This window comes from Haplochromis burtoni, unplaced genomic scaffold (assembly GCF_018398535.1).
Source record: "Haplochromis burtoni strain Fernald_Lab_line unplaced genomic scaffold, NCSU_Asbu1 Contig_23, whole genome shotgun sequence".
Taxonomy (NCBI): domain Eukaryota; kingdom Metazoa; phylum Chordata; class Actinopteri; order Cichliformes; family Cichlidae; genus Haplochromis; species Haplochromis burtoni.
Genome location: NW_024582384.1, coordinates 340,255 through 361,522, shown reverse-complemented (window position 1 = coordinate 361,522; position 21,268 = coordinate 340,255). Strand labels below are relative to the sequence as shown.

General features: G+C 39.7%; 1 protein-coding gene across 3 annotated transcripts in view; it reads right to left on the bottom strand.

Moving 5' to 3' along the window:
- amacr (alpha-methylacyl-CoA racemase) overlaps nucleotides 1–11,382 on the bottom strand; it is a 49,550-nt gene extending 38,168 nt beyond the window's left edge. For 2 of the 3 annotated variants that reach the window (XM_042218735.1, XM_042218733.1), the window contains exons 1-4: nucleotides 10,909–10,998; nucleotides 7,341–7,597; nucleotides 6,761–6,904; nucleotides 4,293–4,453 (exon numbers count right to left, since the gene is read on the bottom strand). In XM_042218735.1, coding sequence (XP_042074669.1) covers nucleotides 4,293–4,453; nucleotides 6,761–6,904; nucleotides 7,341–7,587 — 552 coding nt within the window. In that variant the 5' untranslated portion in view covers nucleotides 7,588–7,597; nucleotides 10,909–10,998. Of the gene's footprint in view, nucleotides 1–4,292; nucleotides 4,454–6,760; nucleotides 6,905–7,340; nucleotides 7,598–10,908; nucleotides 10,999–11,241 lie in introns of those variants that run through there. The other variant, XM_042218736.1, reaches the window with a different exon arrangement.
- Between the last annotated feature and the right edge of the window lie 9,886 nt (nucleotides 11,383–21,268).

Genomic DNA, 21,268 nt, shown 5'->3' with positions numbered 1-21,268 from the left:
CATTCTCCTCTTGGAAGCCCAAATGAACAAATGCTCCTAGCAGCAATACTGACAGCCATATCAGGCACAAAATAAAGCTGTAAGTACTGGCACAAAATGCAAGAAGTTGCCACTCTGCCAGCCTCAAACCTTTGAAAATCAAGTTAGAAAGAATAACATAAATACTACAGTATCTTAATTTGGGGTTTTGATACGATATTTTCTATAAATTTGCACATCACAAATAATAACATTCAAAATTGCCTTTCAGTCGCAATTTATCACCATGCCTATTTAGGACATCTCAATAGTAGCTTATCAAAGTTGCTTATTCTTTTTGGTAGTTCAAAAAAACTAAACAACCCCCCACCCCAACAAAAAAAACCCCACTAGTAAATCTGGCCTTAAGAATTCTACAAGTAAAATAAAAATACGTTAAAATTAATTAAATACAATACGAAAGATGCAAGTTTTAGTGTGCAGTCTTACGTTGTGGTTATTAATGGTCTTTTCCCAACACCTCTACAATCTAATCAACTGTCTCTATTCTAATTGGAGGATAGATTTTTTTAAGCCATCATAAAAGTGCTGTACCTGACTGGATTATACTACAGTAAAATCCAGTCAACATATGTACTGATCATGTTTGTATAGGATAGGTAGGTAGGGTAAAACCATAATTATGTATGCATTAATAAAAAAAAATTATTTAACACACATATTATAAGTTTCATAAAAAGGTTGAATTTAAGCCAAAGATTTTATACTGAATTGTAATACTCTGCATTTCGCATCCCTCATTAAGTGGATGCTGACATGCATATGCTTATGCCACTAACAACCTGAGGGTGAGGACACTAAGTAACACAGCATGAAAATTGAAATTACACCAGACCAAACAAACATAAAATGCATTAAACAGTTCTATGAATTTGAATACAGCACTAATACATACTCTATATTGCCAAAACTATTTGCTCCTCTGCCTTCACATGCACATAAACTTAAACATCCCATTCTTAATTCATAAGTTTAGTATGATGTTGGCCCACCTTTTCAGCCTGCAACAGCTTCCACTGATCTGGGAAGGTTTCGCACAAGGTTTTAGTGTGTTTATGGGATTTTTATGGGGTTTGCTTTGTGCACTGGTGCACACAGTCATGTTGGAACGTGAAATTGTACAAAATATCTTGGTATGCTAGTAAGAGTACTAACAGTTGGTTTCACTGGAACTACGGTGCTGAGCCCAACTCACTCTGGTTGCAGCATGCTTTACACTAACGCTTGGATGCAGCTGAGAAAACTACTAGATGTAGTCAATCAACATCACTAACAAGAAGTTAAAAGGCCTTTGCCTTGTCAGGTTTGTTGAACTGCATAAGCAGGGTCTCTCGCAGTGCACCATCGCTGCTGGATGTGGGATGCAGTCAGGACAGTCAAGACAGTCATTTGGAATTTCTTAAATGATCCTGAGGGTTATGGAACAAAAAAGACAAGTGGAAGACCCCAAAAGGTTTCACCAGCACTGAGCCAGAGGATCCAACTGGCTGTCCGTCAAGACACTGGACGACCCTCAACCCAAATTAAGGCCATTACTGATGCCAACTGCAGCCCCATAACAATCAGACGGCATCTGAGACTGAAGGGCTTCAAAGACCTCGTCTCCTTGAACACCACAGAACTGACCGTTTGGACTTTGTAAGAGAGCATCAAACATGGGACAATGAAAGGTGGGAGAAAGTTTTATTCTGTGATGAGAATGTTTTCTATGCGCCACAGTGGAGGAGGCACCATAATGGGGTGCTTTTTCCTTCAGTGGAACAATGGAGCTTCAGGAGGTGCAGGGGCATCAAACGGCTGCTGGCTATGTCCAGATGCTGCAGAGAGCATCCCTCGTGGGCCCTTGTTTGCATGGTAACAACTGGGTTTTTCAACAAGACAATGCTACAGTGCACAATGCCCGCAGGACAAGGCACTTCTTCCCGTGATCTAAATCCAAATGAGAACCTTTCGGGATGGATGGCAACGGAAGTTTACGAAAATGGACAACAGTTCCAGACAATAGATGCCTTTCGTGTGGACATCTTCATCACTTGGAGAAATGTTCCCAGTCACCTCATGGAAAGGCTTGCATCAAGCATGCCACAACAAATTTTTGAAGTGATCAAAAACAATAATGGTGGAGCTACTCACTACTGAGTTCATGTTTGGAACTTTCATTTATGTTTTGGGGGGTTTACAGTTTTTTTGGAGGTGTGGTCCTAAACTTTTCATCTGCTGTAAAACGGCCTGTTTCAGCTAAAGCATTGTTTTCAAACAATTGTATGCTCAGAAAAATGTTTTGTCTCAGTCCCACTTCTTCTTGTTGCATGTTGAAGCTCTACTTGGAACATTTTTAAGGTCCAAACATGCAAAATATGATTTTTGCCCGTTTTCAAGTGGTATTAAACTTTGAGCCTGTATTAATACCTTTTACCTTAAGTGGATCTGATAAAACCCCAAATAAATTCAAACTTGTGTACCCAAGTTAAAAATGTAAAAATATTAAACTTCATCCCCTCTCTGAGCTTTAGCACTGCATCTCCAATCTCTCTACAGCCAAAATAACTTTCACTTTCAGAACTTGTGATCAGTGAACAGTTCCCCACAGGGTGTGAGATGTGCAGCTTCTTTCAACTTGCGAAACTGCAGCTATCTACTACAGCTGCTGTCTGGCACATCCTTCAGTTATGAAGGGCATCTCTGAAATTACATGTACAGTTTGTTGGCTTTGCAGCTGATGGCACAGCTGCTGTGCTGAGCTGATAGAGTGCGTGAAAAGACAGAGTGAAAAGATCATCTCTAACTTGACCGTCATTCCCGCCGTCAATTACCTGCAATCCATAAGTCTGTAAAACACATTACAGAGCTGCATCATTTTCACGTATTTATGACTTTTAATCTGAAAGGTTTGCTGCTGATCTCAGTAAACATGATCGAGTTTTATCCCTCCCTGTCCAGAGATTTGCAAATATGAGTTAAAGAGAAGCGGTGAAGTGCAGAGGATGCTATGTGGGAAAACAGAAAAAGTCCATCCTAAAAGCAGACTGTTGTCTTAGGAATGCAGAGGAATATTTATCTATCATTTTATAAATACACAGCATTTTATACCGTTGCATTTTTACATGATTTCACACACACACACACACACCACACACAACACACACACACACACACACACACACACACACACACACACACACACACACACGTAACACATTACAACATACCTGTAAATGTTGTTATATGTTAGAGTTCTGAAGTCGTTTAGTTTAAGTTCATATTATTCTATAACATTACACTGACAGCAGCAACAAATAGATAAATAGTCTAATAGGCTTGAGAGTATACAGGACCGCTCAGTTAGTGAAGTATTTTATATAATTATTATTTAAAAGTATCCCACTTCTTGACCTATGGCAGCTGCTATGGGCTCCAGATAGCCCGATCCTGAGTTGGATAGGCGGAAGAGAACAGAAGAATGGATGGATTATGTAAAAACTGTAGAACTGCTGCAACTTCATGCCACATTGGTAGCTATTTTTTTCTAACAGGATAAAAGGGTTGCAAACGTATTGCACTAAACAAAAATCTCCAAAGGATGTTGTGATGTTCCTGTTTAAAGACAGACTCAACTCTGTTTATCTGAACAGTGCAGCGCATTTGACGTGAGGGCTGTCAGTCTGTAGCTGCACTTCAGAGCAAAGAATACTGCTCTTTTTTTTCAGCATTTTGACAAATCATTGTAAATACTTTAACACTTTCTATCACTTTAATTCAGCCGCCTGGTTCTAAACATTTTTCTGTCATAAGACAAGCTCAGAGCACACATTTATAACTGCTTCACACCCACTAGCATTTTTCGGTCTTTGCCTAATAAACCAGATGTTTGCAAGGAATCCACCTAATGACTTATCCTACTATCACAGGAAATACAATCACTTGAAGATACTCACACGGGCAGCGGAGTGGACATCGCACTGATTACTTTTTTATTATACTACAATAAGTACATTAAACTAATTTTTCATAGTGTGCTTAGTGTTTCCTATGCTCTTGCAGGGGGAAAGGTATAACAGCCACACAGTTTACCACAGTGCAGTGCAACATAAAACAGAACACATAGTCTTAAGTTTGCAGGGCTTCTGTAAGTCTGAATATGTGCCAAGCACTTTGTACCAAGCACCTTCAGCATGTTATGATAAAAACAAAAATTTCTTACTATTACATTTATACAGTTCATGATAGTAGTTGTTTACATCAGTGGTGCTTACCATGCTAGCATCAATGATCTGTCCTTTCCCTGACTTTGTCCTCTCCAGCAGCGCCAGGACAATCCCCAGAGCGCACGTAAGACCACCGCCTCCAAAGTCTGCTAACAGATTCAGTGGAGCGTAAGGCTTCTCGCCGCTGCGACCCAGCCGGGATAAAAGGCCTATGACAGGAATGAAAAAGTAGAAGCTTTACGCAGAAAAACAAGTATTGTTGAGCTCAGTGAAAACAAAAGAGCCACAACAAACAGCAATGCATGAAAGATATTTAGTGGTGCGCAAGTGAACATAACTCCTTCAAAGGGTTTATTTTTCTTCTAGTCTGTCAAATCCATTGCTGGCATTGCTAAAGCAGCATGTAACCTTTGCTTTGTATTTTTTCCCTCCTTTTGCTTTTCCTGTAACAAAGGAATAGCATAAAAGGACCTTGGGGCACCGACTTAGCTTACTGGGATGAGGCGACGACCATATGCTGTATAGCACAGCGTGGCCGGCCCGGGTTCATATCTGACCCGTGGCCCTATAATAAGGCCAAAAGAAAATCGTTTCTGTTGTTTTCTCACAAAGTACCATATAAAACCATATTTTTGGCTCGGCTTACATTGATGTCATCATTCCCTTTAATCCTTTATAAACATGGATAGTTTGGCTTGGTGTGCTGCAAAATAAAGCCCAAACAGACTATCAAAACTTGTTATCTAGACCTTTAAAATGCATCCTTGTAAGTGTAAATGTATGTATAAAATATTTCACCTCCTTTGCTGAAACTAAAATGATATTATTAGGAAACCACTAATGGGCTAATTATAACAGAAATGTGTTCTTGAACAGAGTTTTAGGGTGACTGCAAAGACTCTCTGAAAAAAATAAAATAAAATAATGCTGCAGTTAGTGAGTACAATTTATTACCCAGCATCTGGCCATGAAAGTGCAAGAGGCCATGCAGATGGCCTTTTTTCGTTTCGTAAAGACACCAAACGTAGGTGAAAGAGAGGGGAATGTGTGTGGGGGTTAAATGCTTTTTAATATATTTTCAAAAATCCATCAAGTTCATCTGGTATAACCGGTGCCAACTGATTGATATCAACAATATGAATAAAAGAAATATCTAGAACCTCTTCTAAAATTCTCATTAATGCTTTAACAAGACTGAACAAGAACCCTTTAATAAAGCAGTAAATCCTGCTTTATTAAAGGTTTCTTGGGGCTTGTTTAATTGGAGGCACAACTAGAAAGTACGTTTACATTATCAGACCTCATTTGGGAGTTTGTAGTCATACGCCCGCTTGTCCTTTTAATAGATAGACATGCTCAACTGCTCATTAACACAAATATCTGAGTGAGAGCATGTAAGAATGTATGTACGCTAGTCTGCTGAAATGCAAGCTCTGCTCCAATTACACCTTACGATGCCCAAGTATAGCGACAATAAAGGAATCTTTACCTTTATCTATCTGATCAGCCAATAACAATTGAGTGTATTTCGGCATGCAGACATGATCAACACAACCACCACGACATCAGAATGGGGAGGAAAAGTGATCAAAGTGGCTTTGAATGTGATATGATTTAGTTCCGAGATGTGCAAGTCTATATTTCAGAAACTCTTGATCTACTGGGATTTTCCCACACAACCATCTCTAGGCTTTACAGTGAATGGCCAGAAAAGGTCCCTGCCTCCGGTTCTTCTGGTGAGATGCCGACATCTTTATGAGTGACTTAAACCCAATCCCACTGTTCTCAGAGATTCACACAATACACTCTTGCTAAGATTTTAATTTTTTTAGGGTTATCCCAACCTCAAATTATCAAGTTCATGAAGGCTCCCTTGTCATTTCAAACCCTTTTATTCAAACCCTGTGTCAGTCTGTAGTCCTTCACACAGTTTATAGCGCTGCCATGAAGTTTTAAAATGGGAACTGGGAATGTGAGTACATACCTTTTTATATATGAATTTTAAGTTTGAAGAAATGGTTCTAACTACACTGTTTTGTTTAAAAAACGAAACAAGGAAACAGTTTAATCACAAAGCCAGAGAAGGATAAAAAAGCCCTTGTGGTTGTTAAGGTAACGCCACATGGTAGGTAAGAAAATGTTAACATTTCTATTTAAAGAATTTTGAAATGATGCTATTTAAATATGTTGGTGTTTAATGGATTGGCCCATATTCTCTCAGTGTATCCTGGTTCTGCTGCAAAACACCTCACCTTGGAAGTGACCAGGAAGCATCCTAGATCAGTGCTTAAACCACCTTAACTGGCTTCTTTTTTTAAACATGAAGGAACATTGAGCCCATTTCTAACTGTGAGATGCAGACACCCTTAAAAGGGCCTGTTTTCACAGCTCATATGCACACGTAAAAGAAGGATAAAATAAATGTCAATTAATAATAAATACATATAAATATTTGATGAAGTCTGCAGTCTTATGAGTCTAAAATTTTGATCTGAAAGCATTAACAGTTGTGTTACCTGACATGGCAGTGTAGTTGATGTCATGCCCAGCTACGGTGGCATAAGATCCACTCTGACCATATCCAGTCAAGCGAGCGTAGATCAGCCGAGGGTTTTCCTTTAATAGCTCATGTGGACCAAGGTCAAGTTTCTCCATAACACCTGGGCAGTCAAAATTAAGTCCACATGTAAATTTAATCACACATTACCTTTTCTGTTTCTGCTACTGCTTATGTTGGTTTTCAAAGACTTTCATATTCCTACGTGGCTTGTCACCTTATGTAAACCCTTTGAAGACACATAAGAGTCAATGGCATTTAAAAATTAAGAATCTTCTATGTGTAAAAAAATAAGAGTATAATAAAACACAAAGTTTTTTTATATAACTCAAAGAGTTATATAAAAAAACTAAGTATATCCTACTTACATTAGGATATATAGTTTTCTTTCCCTAAATTGCCAACTTGTTATGCAAGTGAATTTATAAGAATTAAGTTGTTTTTAAACATTATAATTACTTAAGTAATTCTGTACATAAGTACAATAATGTTGTAGAGAGCAAGACTCCTTGCTGGCACTATTGTGCTGCAGGTCTCACCTTTGCGATACGGCTCCAGGACCACATCAGACTTTATGCAGAGCTTCCTGAGCAAAGCTATACCCTCCGTGGTCTTCAAGTTGATGGCCACAGATCGTTTCCCCCGCGCTTGTGTGTCCAAAGACGTAGGAACTTTGGTCCGGTCCACACGGATCACCTTGGCACCAAAGTCTGCCAGGATCATGCCGCAGAAGGGTGCGGGTGCCAGGCCTGCCAGCTCAATAACTCTAACCCCAGCCAGTGCCATGATTAAAGGACTATAGGATCAAATAACAGAAACTTCTTTCAGTTTAATGCAATCCAATGCAACACCAATAGCAGTAGTTGGGGGGGATGGGGTGGGGAGGCTAATATCAGAGCCTGTGATGTTAGGAGAAATTTAAGTTTAGCTGACAAAAATCTGTTCAGACACACATACAGTCTAAAAGTCTGCCAGTCTATGTCAAAGTGTTTGCAAGAATATGTAGTTCATATAACAGTACATGTCTCCAGAACAGCAGTTTTCCATGATGACTCACCGACAAACACACTCAAACTGAGATGAAAACAATAACAGCAACACTGTACTGGCTGTAATGAGGAACCTTTAGCACTAACTGTAAGTGCAGCTTCATTTCTGGACTCAGTGCCAGAAATGGTACGGTCTGATTATGCCCTGCAGCTCAAAGTGGGTGTCACATTGTGACAGAGGAGAAAAAGCTGTTAATAACAGCACAGTAGCAGCCCCATTCCTGGACCGGTAACATCAGTTGATGTGATCTCATTTCTATGTTGCTCATGACCTGCAATCACATGATCTTTTATTATTGTGCCTACATTTTGTGGGAAAGACAGAGAAAGGGGGCCCATTTTATGCTTTGCACATCCGTCAAACATCTAAATTGATGCTGTGGTCATGCTGCAACACAGCAACATAATTTTTTTTCTTTTTAGGATGGAAAGCTTTGCAGCGCATCAAAGGGAAACACACAGGCAACCGGGACAAATCTCTGAAAGTGCAATTTCGGGTGAAAAATCCTTGGGCGACAAACCTTCTGTTTAAGGGGAATGAGGTCGACCTTGGGAAGAGTGAGAAATCAAAAAACAGATTTCAAAGCCACATCGCATCAGAGGATCCTTAGAACACTACTCTCTGTGTGAATGCTATTGGCAATGGAGCCAGACTGTGTTAAGAGGCAATAACACACAGCTTCAACACTGTACCTGAGCTGTACTGTAATGTGAATTTGCCTGAAGATAAACAAAATAGAGAGTTTTCTTATGGCAGACAGTTTATATATGAAATGAAAGAAACACGCATTTTGGTTTATTTAAACATTGGTAATCCAAAGACGAAGACAAATTTGAAGAGAGTTCAGAGGGATGGATGATGCTCATTCAACAGAAATACTCATATTATGAGTGTTGATATTGCATCAACCAGAGCTCTGGAACTTCTCTATTGGGACAATAAAACAGTTTAATTTATACTGCACTGTCATATTAGCTTAATAAGGACTCATAAATAATTACATGTAGCTGCTATGTTTTCTGAAAGAAAAAAATGATCAGACTTTTACTAAATATCAGCTTCAATATTGGTCTTAAAAGTCCTATATTGGTTCTACTGCGTATCTGCGGACTTTCTTAAATGACCTACCCAAGGTTAAGTGTAAAATTGGTGAGGTTTTAATGTGGTTGGTCTGCTGAAAACAAACCAAGAAAAACTGGATCTGCTACTATTAAGGACATTGCTGTTGTGAAAAAGCAATCAGTGCCAGAGTGACTGCCACAGTCAGTGGAAGTGGAAGTGATTGGGAGCAACAGCAACTCAGCAAAAAAGTGGAAGGCCACCTAAAATCACAGAGAGCAGTCAGTGGATGCTGAGGTGCATAGAAGTAGCCAGGTTTCTCCAACTTCCTGAATCAATCACAACAGGCCTCCAAACTTCACATGGCCTTCAGATTAGCTCAACACCATTGCATAGAGAGCTTCATGGTATCGGTTTCCATGGCTGAGCAACTGTATCCAAGCCTTAAATCGCCAAGCGCAATCCAAAGTCAAGTCAAGTATCAAGTACTTGACTTGACTTTGGATTGGTGTAAAACATGCTGCACTGTGTGGGGACTTGGACTTAGCTCCTTCCTGTTCCAACAAAACTGTACATCAGTCCACAAAGCAGGTTCCACAATGCCATTGGAGGTACAAGTTTGAGTGAACGCTGCCGCGACTTGCTGCCACTACTCACCGATATCCTTTTATCTTTTTATATATATTTTTCGACATATCTTTTTTTCGAATGAGTTTGGTGTGGACGAAATTGACTGACCTGCAGAGACCTGACCTCAACCTGACAGAGCACCTTTATAGCTGCAAAAGGTGGGCCAACATATTTTAAACCCCATGGTTTTTGAATAAGATGTTACTCAACTTCATATGCATGTGAAGGCAGACAAGCAAATACTTTTGGCAAGTAGTGTAGGGTATACGGACAGACTATTTTCTGTTTCAATGTTTCCTACGCATACACCATGTATATAGTTCACTCACACATATATGTATAAAAATATATTGCTTTTTATTTATTTATTTATTTTCCCCTCATTGTATATTGTTTTCCCTTCTTTACTTTTGCACCTTGTGGTCCAGCTGCCCAATTTCGCTGTGCAAGAAACTGTACAATGACAATAAAACTCTCTAAGTCTCTAAGTATAACATATACATGTAAATATGTATTATAGTAAAAACATAAGATGGATGTCTGTGCAGGTCCTCAGTCATCCAGGTCATAGTAGATGTTCATCTTTTTGACCAAGAGAAATTGTTTAAGAAAAGGATAAAGGAGGCTGTCTACATCCACTCTGAATGACCGTCACTAAGCAGACACTAACTATCACCCACCTACAATGCAGTCTTGAGATCCCTCCCCAGTCACAATTTGACCCATGTGCCCCTAATAGCTTACATTGTGGCAGAGGGTAATTCACACCTTGAATTATCCTGGGGTATCCACAATAGTGAGTTAATGAACCAGGGTCATTAAGAATCTCCAATAGTTGTTTCAGAACTAAAGAACAAGAAAGTCCCGTTGTCTTCTTTTCAAGCACCCAAGACTACCAGAAGAGGACAAACTAAACCACAGTTGAAATACCCTTCCTGGTGGTCTGCAGCGACAGAGACGTTTAAACTTTAGACTTTGAAACTGGACCTGAGTATTTTATTCAAAGGTCAAAGTGACATCCATTATCAGTGAGTGCAACCATGCACACTACAGTACACAAATGTCCACAGACAGTATAAGATTCTACTTTTATACTGAAATCCTTTCTTTCCGTTACTTTATACTGTCTATGGCACCATGCACACGTAGCTCCGTTTAGTACCCAAGTAACGACACTACACTGCCAACAAACTCAATGCTTTTGAGCCAATCACTGACTGCAGTTTGGCCCAAAACGGGCTATTTCTCGGTTACGTTATGCGTCATGAACAGTCGAAGCAACAAGGGGAGGCTACAGCACCACAAGTGGAGCACATCTTCACACTGCGTCCGACACTTTGTATAGCACTAAGGAGCAGTTTGGCTTACTTTCAAGGAGAAGACAAGACACCTCTGCTGAAGCTGCGTGCACGGGGCGCCTGAGCAGACTGACGTTACAGTGACCGCTGGATATGTCTGAAACACTTTGGGGTGAATCACGTGTGTACTAAACAACAACTACATGCTTACGACATAACAGTAACAAACTTAAGAAAGAAACACACACGAAACAGTCATACCAAACCGCTCATAACTGTCATAGAGTTAGCTAAATGTATAAAAAGTAATTCTGGCCAAATTACACAGGTGTAACCAACAGGCTGTATAAAACCCAACTCTCACTCAAATATACCGTCCTCCAAGCCTCCTGCTCGTCCTCACCTGTTCAGCTAAAAAGATGTTTTTTTGTTCAGAAGAGGTTCAAACGAAGTAAACAACTCCGAAGGAGTTCACTGGGGAGCTAGTTTTAATAGAGTGGTTAACTCCGCCTAGCCGGGCTGCTTGCGGTGTACGCCGGTGAATAATTAGCGAACACCGTCTGTTGTGAAGAAGCAGCTTCCTGGTGACCTCAGAGAGACAACTGCTAGGTTTTCTGGGAATTGTAGTCCACGTGTCGCTAACGTGTAGGGTAATTTTAAGTGAGTGACTGAATGAAAGAGCATTCAACTCCACAAAATAAAATATGTAAAGACAAAATATTATTTATTTCCATCGTTAAAGGTTATTCTTAGTATATAACAACTTACCTTAGGTTTAAAGACAGTATTCTGAACAAGCTCAGAAAGAAAGCTCAGATTTAAAATGATTGATAATATAAGACAAACATCACACAAACAATGACTTTAGCATTTAGAAGCTGAAATTAATTAATTTTGCTGCATCACTTTGGGTAATTAGTATTGTTAATGTATTTAGGTTTTGCTGTTTTTTGTTTCGCATCATAATACACACGGTACACCAATCATTCATCCTTAATTTTGATCTATCTGTCTATCGATCTATCCTGTTGAATACTTTTTGTTTTGTTTTTGTTTTATTTTAAAAAGAAAGAATAAAACTCTTCTGGGAATTCTGATATGTTAAGCCTTGAACCAGATGGGCTACAGTACCAGAAGACCACACCAGGTATGGTATCAGCTAAATCAGCTAAACATAAAGATTGAGGCTATAAGTCACACAGGTTCACCAAAATTGGATAATCGAAGACTAGAAAATTGCCTGATAAGTCTCAAATTCACTAAATACCATGAAAGCCTGGATCCATCCTGCCTCATGTCAAAGGTTCAAGACAGGCTTGTTGTGGTGGCGATCGTGGTTCAGGGGGTTGGGAAGCTCATCTTGTAACCGGAAGGTTCCCAGTTCGATCCCCAGCTCTGTCTGTCTTGGTCGTTGTTTCCTTGGGCAAGCCCAACTGTAGGTCGCTTCCACCATTGTGTGAATGAATAGTGGAATTTTAATGTAAAGCACTTTGAGGGTCTCAAAAAGTGCTATATAAATGCAATCCATTATGGTGTAATGATCTGGGGAGTATTTTCAACCAACTGAGCTATCATTTAAACACCAGAGCCTAGCTGTATATTGGTGCCCACCATGTTAATCATCCTTTTATAACCACAGTTTACCCATTTTCTGACAGCTGTATGTGTAGCATAACATGTTAATATGGACTAAAATCCCTGAGAAATGTTTCCGGATCTGTTGGATCTGTTCCACGAAGAGTTAAAGCAATTCTAAAGGCAAAAGTAAGTCTACCCTAGCACTACCAAGCTTTACCTAATTAGTGAGTGTACTTCATTTGTGGTCAGCTGTTGGCAGCAGTAAGGTAATAACCGGTCATCTTTTGAGTTGGTGTGCAAAGATGCAAACATTTATTTGAATAAAGTAATTTTTCAAACTGTTGCTTATGGATTGATTATAGCATGATTGGTCATCTTTCAGCTCTCATCTTCAACATGAGCATTTTTGTGAGTAATTTTGTCATTTTCTATATAGTACAAAGTACAGCTTAGGTTTAAAGGCATTTTGACAAACAAGAAGAGTAAGCTAACAGCAATGCAAACAATCCACATGATGAGCTCACGGACCTCACACCCACCCTAACTTTAATTCAGTGTGAAAATAATAAAGGCCCTGTGTTAGAAGAAGTGATGGTGTGGTTTTCTTCCACTGCTCCTCTAGTATGACCCACTACCAGTAGTTAACAGTGAGGAAGGCCACACACACACCAGAGCAATTTTCTGAGCTCACATATAGTCTGTGCTGGCGAAATCCAAACATTACTTTCATTCTTTTTGTTGTCTCACTCCTTATTCTCCAATGGCATACTTAATCTACAGCATTTAAATTCAACACAAGAAAAAAGAAATCATAAAAGAAAAGTGCACCAGAGCAGCAAATAGTAGCTGAAAACCCTGTGAAATTATTTTGCATTTATTGTGTTTTGGAAAGGCCTTCATGGGAAATGGTTTGACTCAATTTAGCCACTTTTAATCGATTATTGGTCTGATATTTCACCACCTGCAGTTAATACCAGATGCATCAAACAACAAATGTGCTACTTTTGTTTATTAACCTGTTAAATTACATTCCCCAGAAGCCAGCACTTAAGTTATTCACTATTTCTCGTTCAATGAAAGAGAAGAAGTCATAATTTCTTTCAAATTATCTCTCAGACATACACCATGTGCTCCTTCAGGATGCACTTTGAGATGATGTTAAACATCCTCGTTTCAATGTCACTGACAGTGAGGTCATTAGTTTTTTTTCTTTGATTCTTTTTCCATGTGTTTTCTGCTTTTATCGGTATATTCTGTTCATCTGTACTTTGTTTTTTCCCATTTTTTAAAATCTAAAATCTTTATATATCTTCAGCACATGTGCACCCCATACCATCAGTGATGAAGGCTTTTGACAGTTCATGTACAGTTCATTTAACCACAGAACAGTTTTACTTCTCAGTCTATTTAAAATGAGCTCTGGCTCAGAGAAGTCAGCTGTGTTTCTGGTTCACATATGGCTTCTTCCTTGCATCTCATTTCAGTCTTTTCCCTTGGACACAGAGATTTCTCCAAATTCTCTGATTCTTTTGAAATAATTTTCTGTTGAGGAAGATTATTCGGAAATTGTTCCACAATTTGTATACAGTTTTTGAAGATCAGTGGTGAAACTCAGCCCATTTTGGCTTCTGACAAACTGTTGCCTACCTAAGATGCTCTTTTTGTACCCGGTCATGTTACTGACATGTTGGCAGCTGACCTAGTTAGTTGCAAATTGTTCATATATCCGTCAATTTTTAATGTCACCTACTTTTCCAGCCTTTTGTTGCCACAGTCTCAGTGTTTTTAAGAGGTTGGTGCCATCAAATTCAAAATCAGCAAGTATTTTCCATCAAATACTGAAATTTCTCACTTTAAACATTTCATATGTTTTCCACGTTCCAGTTTGTGTTGTATAAAGTTTCAGCAAAGCCTTTCGTTCCTCGTTTGGCTCTTGACAAAGGCGGACACACTTTTCTCCCTCTCCCTTTCCCTTATCTTTCCTGCTTGGCTTCTCATGTCCTTGTCTATGTATCACAGATTTTTACTGCCCCTAATAATAGTTGTAGTTAACACAATATAACACACCTTTTAGCTATTATTATATTATTATATTTTCAAAATGTTTTTTCAGTACCTGTAATTTAAATGTGTCTGTCTTTAAAGCACCATGAGTCAAAATCTGTTTTAAACATGTTATATAAATAAAACAGACTTCACAGCCAACAAAAAAGTATTCAGAGATTTTTCACAAATGAACTGGAATTATTTCCAATTAATTTCCAAGAAATAAATCAACAAAAATAGATAGCAAAGGAGTATGGAGTATCAGTGTTGGTGTCGATACTATCATATTTTGATCTATTCACCCGCTTTTACCCAACACATTTTACCAGCCAAGGAACAGACAGGGAGAGAAATAGGAATGGAGACAAGAGGAGGTCAGGTAACATGAAGTAAGAGTGAAAAAAAGGTTGAGCACCAAGTTACCAACGCACAGCTGACTGGTGAATAGTGAAGAGTTCAGCTGGCTTTTTATCCACAGAAGATAATAACCTAATGAGTACACCTCCTCAGCACCTCGTGGGTGAGGTGTTCCGGACATGTCCCACCGGGAGGAGGGCCTGGGGCAGGCCCAGGACATGCTGGAGAGATTATATCTCTCAGCTGGCCTGGAAATGCCTTGGTTTTCCGCCTGACAAGCTGAAAGGGGGAGGTGGCTGGGGAGAGGGAGGTCTGGGCTTCTCTGCTTAGGCTGCTGCCCCGCGACCCGGCCCCAGATAAGCGGAAGAAGATGGATGATGTCTTATTTAATTCCTTCTGTAATTTAGATCCAACGACTTAAGTGCTGAAACTGTACATTTCATTCCATTTTCCATTGCAGCCAGCAGTTCCAAATTCACAGTGGTCTGTTACTTCAGATTACCAGTATAAACTGCTCTTGCAAACCTAGACTCTGGTCCTAGCTATGTATCTACAATGTCTTCATGTTTCTGGTTTGTTTTTTTAAGACTATGTTCAATTGTTCTTTCATCTATTTAATTTTTTTAATCCAAATGTGAATAAAATCTGTGCTTTTCACCAGTCTAAATAATGCATTGGATGAGTCAAACCAGCAGATCACGACAGATACTATAAAATGTAAAACGTAAATATGCCGCCCCACCAACACACACAGCTATTACCCGTTTGCTGCTTTTATTCATAAGATGAATTATTCTTGAATGAAGAGACATTGATTTGACACGAGTAAAAATATGGTTGATTGTGTTTATTGTTAGTCAAGAATAAGTTAAGTGAGGGTGAAAAAAGAAAAGAAAAATGATGAAGAAGGGAGGGGAGAAAGAAAAAATGAAGAGTGATGAAGAGGATGAGGAGAGATGGTAGGAGAGAAGAGGGGAGGTGAAAAGAAAGGGATATAAGGAAGAAAAGAGAAAGGAGGAGAGAAAACCCCAACAATCCCCTCTGAGCAAGCACTCGGCGATGGTGGATGGGAAAAACTCCCTTTAAAGGAAGAAACCTATTGCAGAACCAGGCTCAGGGAGGGTCACCTGCCTTGACTAGTTGGGGGGGTGAGGGGGAAAAAAGAAAAGAAAAAGGATGAAGAAGGGAGGGGAGAAAGAAAAAATGGAGAATGATGGAGAGGTGGAAGGAGAGAAAGGGCAAGAGGAGAGGTATAGGGGTGAGGAGATGAGAAAAGCGGTGGAGGAAGACCAGGCTATGCCGCCTTATGATCCAGTGTCTTTCCCTGCATTTTTTACAGTTGCTCTTTTTCCTGAAGAAGCTCTTGGTTTTTGTTGAAGCTGGTAGCTGTTCTGCTTCTTTTCTGTAATCAGTCTTACAATGCGCTGCTTAGCTTGATTAAACATTATTCCCCAGCCCTCATTTATGTTGGGCTGCTTCTGTTGGTTCACCAGCATTTAGTGTCCAGTTGTTTCTTCTCATGAAGCACTTGTGCATTTCTGTGCAGTGCTTCATTAATCTTTATTTGCAAGACATTTTGTTTCTTCATGTTGTGAAGTTTGCATTCCATGTCTTTCTCCTTTATGTCCTGCTGTTTCTTCTCTTGAAGAAGCTCTTGGTTTTTCTCCAGGGCTTCATCAAGCTGTACTTGCATCTCCTGCTTCTTTTTCTCAGCGTCTTGGAGATTCCCATGGAGCTCCTGAGTAACAGCTTGTGCTTGTTGAAGCTGGCAGGACATTGTTCTTAACTTATGGCTGTTCTGCTTCTTTTCTGTCATCAGGCTTGCAATGCGCTGCTGAGCTTGATTAAACATTATTTCCCAGCCCTCATTTATGATGTCCACGTTGGGCTGCTTCTGTTGGTTCATGAGACTTTCCTTGTGCCTTTCTTCCAAGTCTTTATTTTGGCCTTCCAGTTCTCTGTATTTAGTGTCCAATTGTTTATTCTCATGAACCATTTCTGCATTTCTGTGCAGTGCTTCATTAAGCTTTACTTGAAAGACATGTTGAATGAATTAGGCTAACTATTCACTTTAGCTAAAGTTATTAAGTTAGCTAAAGAGTTGGGATGCTGTGTAAGACATAAATAAAGCTAAAATACAAAGGTTTGGACACCGTTTTGCATGTTTCCCTACTGTAGGGGTCTCTGCAAGCATACAGAGGGGGTACTCTGAGAGGGTCCAAGATGACAACTTTGGAATTCTACTAGAAACAGTCGATCATATTTGTTTGTCAAAGCTGAATTCAGGGCAAACTACGCTAAATTAGCGTTTTTAGCTAACAGCTACAATAAGCATAAAGTTACTGTACGGCTATCATTTGTTAACATGACGCTTGTTCTTATACATGTAATACATTTATTACCAACCTGAGAGTTTATCCGCTGGTCATTCGACATGACGAATGACTTCTGAAGTCTTAATTCAGCTCAAGACGCTGTAGATTCCCGTCAGTAACACTTTCGGTCCGCTAGTAAAACGTAGTTCTATTAATCTGCGCTTGAACCGGAACCGGATGTAAGTTCCAAAAAACTGAATTTTGGAACTGAAATTGAATGGTGAGAAGTGAAACTGAAATTATTCGAGAGCTGAATTTTTAAAGGATAAAATGCAGTTTCAAAGCAAATCAATTCATTTTCAAAATATAAAATTCAATTTCAATTTAGTGATGATCATTTTCAAACCATAAATTCAATTTCAAATTAGACTAATTCAAATTCAGTTTTCAAAAGCATTTATTCAAGTTACAATTCAGATTCAATCTGAGCAATTCAAATTCAAATTTAACTTATTCAAATTCAGTTTCTGATGGCACAGATTTCTGCCCATACAAAACATCACTAGCACCAGTTGATATTTAGACTAATACTTGATAACTTAGCGCTAGCATGCTAGTTCAGCTGAAAAGCACGGGCAAACTTTTTAAATACTAAAAATGGTCACCTGCGTGTTTTGTAAAAGGATATTGGTCACATTAAGAGGGTGTGTACAGTGTTCTCTAGTTTATCGCGGGAGTTACGTTCTAAAAAATAACCCGCCATAGGTGAAACATAGCCAGCTTTATTTTTTACAATTATTATAGATGTTTTAAGGCTGTAAAACCATTCATTACACACTTTATACACTTTTCTCAGACAAGCATGGACATTTTCACACTTTTCTCTCTTGTTTAAACACTCTCAAAGTTCAAACCTTAGTAGAAAAATAAGTCCAGTATTATAGAATGGTTGTATGCATGTGTTTACAAAAAAGTAAGGAAAAAGTGTAGGAAGCATAAAGCATGTTCCCCAGATGGTATTGATGACATGTACAATCTCACCCTCAGCCCCCAAATGACAGTACAGATTATTAAGAAAACACACATAAAACCATGTTATCTGCTAGTTCAGCCAGTGATACGCCAGAGAATGATGGTCAGTCTTATCTCAGAAACATGTGTCTCTTTTACCTTAAACTGCAAGGACAGCTGCTAATTCCTGCCTCTATTATATAGACTACTTGGATTTGAAGGGGAAAAGGTCTTTCTGGACTACATGACTACAGTTGGTGTCAGCAAAACCAAGACGTTCCTTCAGACTGATGCAAGGCTTAAGAGGATACGGGGACCGCAGAGTGGCTGCTCAGATGAGGTGAAAGAGGTGGTCCTGCTTCTGTTCAGCTACTTTGAAGAGAAGGAGGAGTTTTCCATGTAGAAGATACATGTCTGGCAGATGAGGTGCAACTGGAGCAAGTGTCTCTGATACCCACTATTATTGTCTTTAGTAAGTCTTTTTCATAGCTCTCTCTCTTTTTTTAATTGCACTGTTTATAGAATGGCATGTACTGCAGTGCTTATTAATATAACCTGTTAAATAATTGGTTCACAGGACAGTCCTGCTATTCCTTAAGAAGATACATGCTGAGTCTTGATCGGAACCTAGTCAGCACAAACAAATCCTCATTCATTTCTGCATTGTGCATCATGTTCGAGAGCTACTACAATTTTAACATCCATTATCTGAGCTGGCTTTCACTCTGGAGGTGTCATGGTCCGGGTGTGTGCCAGTGTGTCTCCCTCCGAGCCGGCGTCTCCACCCTGGGGAGGGGCCTCAGTGTTTTTGCTTACACCTGTGGGTAATTTAGCCGGGGACTCATAAGGCCAGCGTACTCAATCTCTCTTCGCCAGATTCTCTGCTAACATCAGTCAGTGCAGGCCACCACCATCATTCCCTATGTATTTTGTGAATCACTTTGCCTCACTGTATGTTTGTTTTTTGTGCGCCTCTCTCTTAGTTACACCCAACTGTCAACCCCTGTCGAAGAGCACCTACTTGGATGCTGGACCATCTGGCAGTCCCACAGGCTATTACCCAAATTACCTACCTGCCTCTCTGCCTCCACGCCAGGAGTTTTTTGGATTTCACACCCGGACTACTCACCCCTCTACGTCATCTCCGACCTCTTTTGGCAAGTACGCAGTACGAAGGAGGATTCTGAACCAGCAACATATTCATATGTCTCCTTATCCGTATCTGAACATCTGCACTCTGTTACAGTGACCCCGACCTTTTCCTGGATCAAATGTGACTTGCTTTCCAGTCCAATCCCTGGAATAGCTGTCCTCTCTGACCCGGACCAGATCATTACTTAGTTTTAGTGGTGGAACGTCGTACTTGTCTACTCTCACCTTTTTGTTTATGAATATTTGTGGAAACATTAAACTTTATTTTTAAAATCTACTTACGAGCTGTTCGGCGTCCTGCGTTTGAGTCCTGTCACTCGTCCAAAACGGTCTCGGCCGTAACAGGAGGTTCTTCAAAGGTGAGCAAATATGTCTTTCTTATTTCTCAGACTGGAGAATCTCGCGTTACAACAATTGTGATTGAGACTCTGGGATCTGGAGTCTGGCTCTGAGGTGGCTGGAATCCAGGTCTGGCTCTGACTCTTGGCTGGGTTTGGACCCGGATTAAGACTGTTTTTATAAAATAATAGTCTGAATCTGGGTCCAAGCCTGGCTAAGACTCGGGGCCAGACGAAGACTCAGCTGACGTCTGACTATCTATAACCTTTGCGCTGGATTTTTAAAATGCAAAAGTGTGATTTATCACTGCAAAAGACAGCAAGACGCCAGCAAGGTGGAGGTGGAGTACTGGTTTGGGCTGGTATCATCAAAGATGAGCTTGTGGGCCTTTTCGGGTTGCAGGACTGGAGTCAAGCAGTGGTACAGGAAGAAGTCTGCATCCTTCAAGAAAAACATGATTTTCATGCAGGACAATGCTCCATCACACGCGTCCAAGTACTCCACAGCGTGGCTGGCAAGAAAGGGTATAAAAGAAGAAAAACTAATGACATGGCCACCTTGTTCACCTGATCTGAACCCCATTGAGAACCTGTGGTCCATCATCAAATGTGAGATTTACAAGGAGGGAAAACAGTACACCTCTCTGAACAGTGTCTGGGAGGCTGTGGTTGCTGCTGCACGCAATGTTGATGGTGAACAGATCAAAACACTGACAGAATCCATGGATGGCAGGCTTTTGAGTGTCCTTGCAAAGAAAGGTGGCTATATTGGTCGCTGATTTGTTTTTGTTTTGTTTTTGAATGTCAGAAATGTATATTTGTGAATGTGGAGATGTTATATTGGTTTCACTGGTAAAAATAAATAATTGAAATGGGTATATATTTGTTTTTTGTTAAGTTGCCTAATAATTATGCACAGTAATAGTCACCTGCACACACAGATATCCCCCTAAAATAGCTAAAACTAAAAACAAACTAAAAACTACTTCCAAAAACATTCAGCTTTGATATTAATGAGTTTTTTGGGTTCATTGAGAACATGGTTGTTGTTCAATAATAAAATTATTCCTCAAAAATACAACTTGCCTAATAATTCTGCACTCCCTGTATATTTGTACTTATTTTTTAACTGATCAATTAAAATGCTTAATAGCTTTTATATGATTTTATTCTACAGGTGTTTCTTCTCCATAAACCCAGAAAAAGGAACCAAAAAAGAAAACAAAAACTTGAAGCATCTTTCCAACAAGAACCCTCGAGTCCTCACCCTGTTTCAGGATCTCTCCGACCACGAGTGGCGTTAAGCCTGAATATTGACTCTTTGTGGACTGGTAGCTTTTACTTTGTTAAATCCACAATGTGTACTTGAAACTTTTTCTGGTCAAGAGTCCGCCACCTGCTTGTTTCATGAAAATGTTCTTGCTTTGAAGGAATGTTCCACAGCTTTGTTTGTTTTTTTGTTTTTCTATAGTGCTGTTACTGCAGTGTTTATAGGTTTGTTTCCCCACAGGTGGTTTCCTGATGTTTTGCTATGGTAACTACACATGTGTTTTCTATGACCAGGGCCATGGTTGTGACAGCAGAGTGCGTGTTGCGCAGGATGATGATTATGGTAATTTTCGCACTGTGGCCC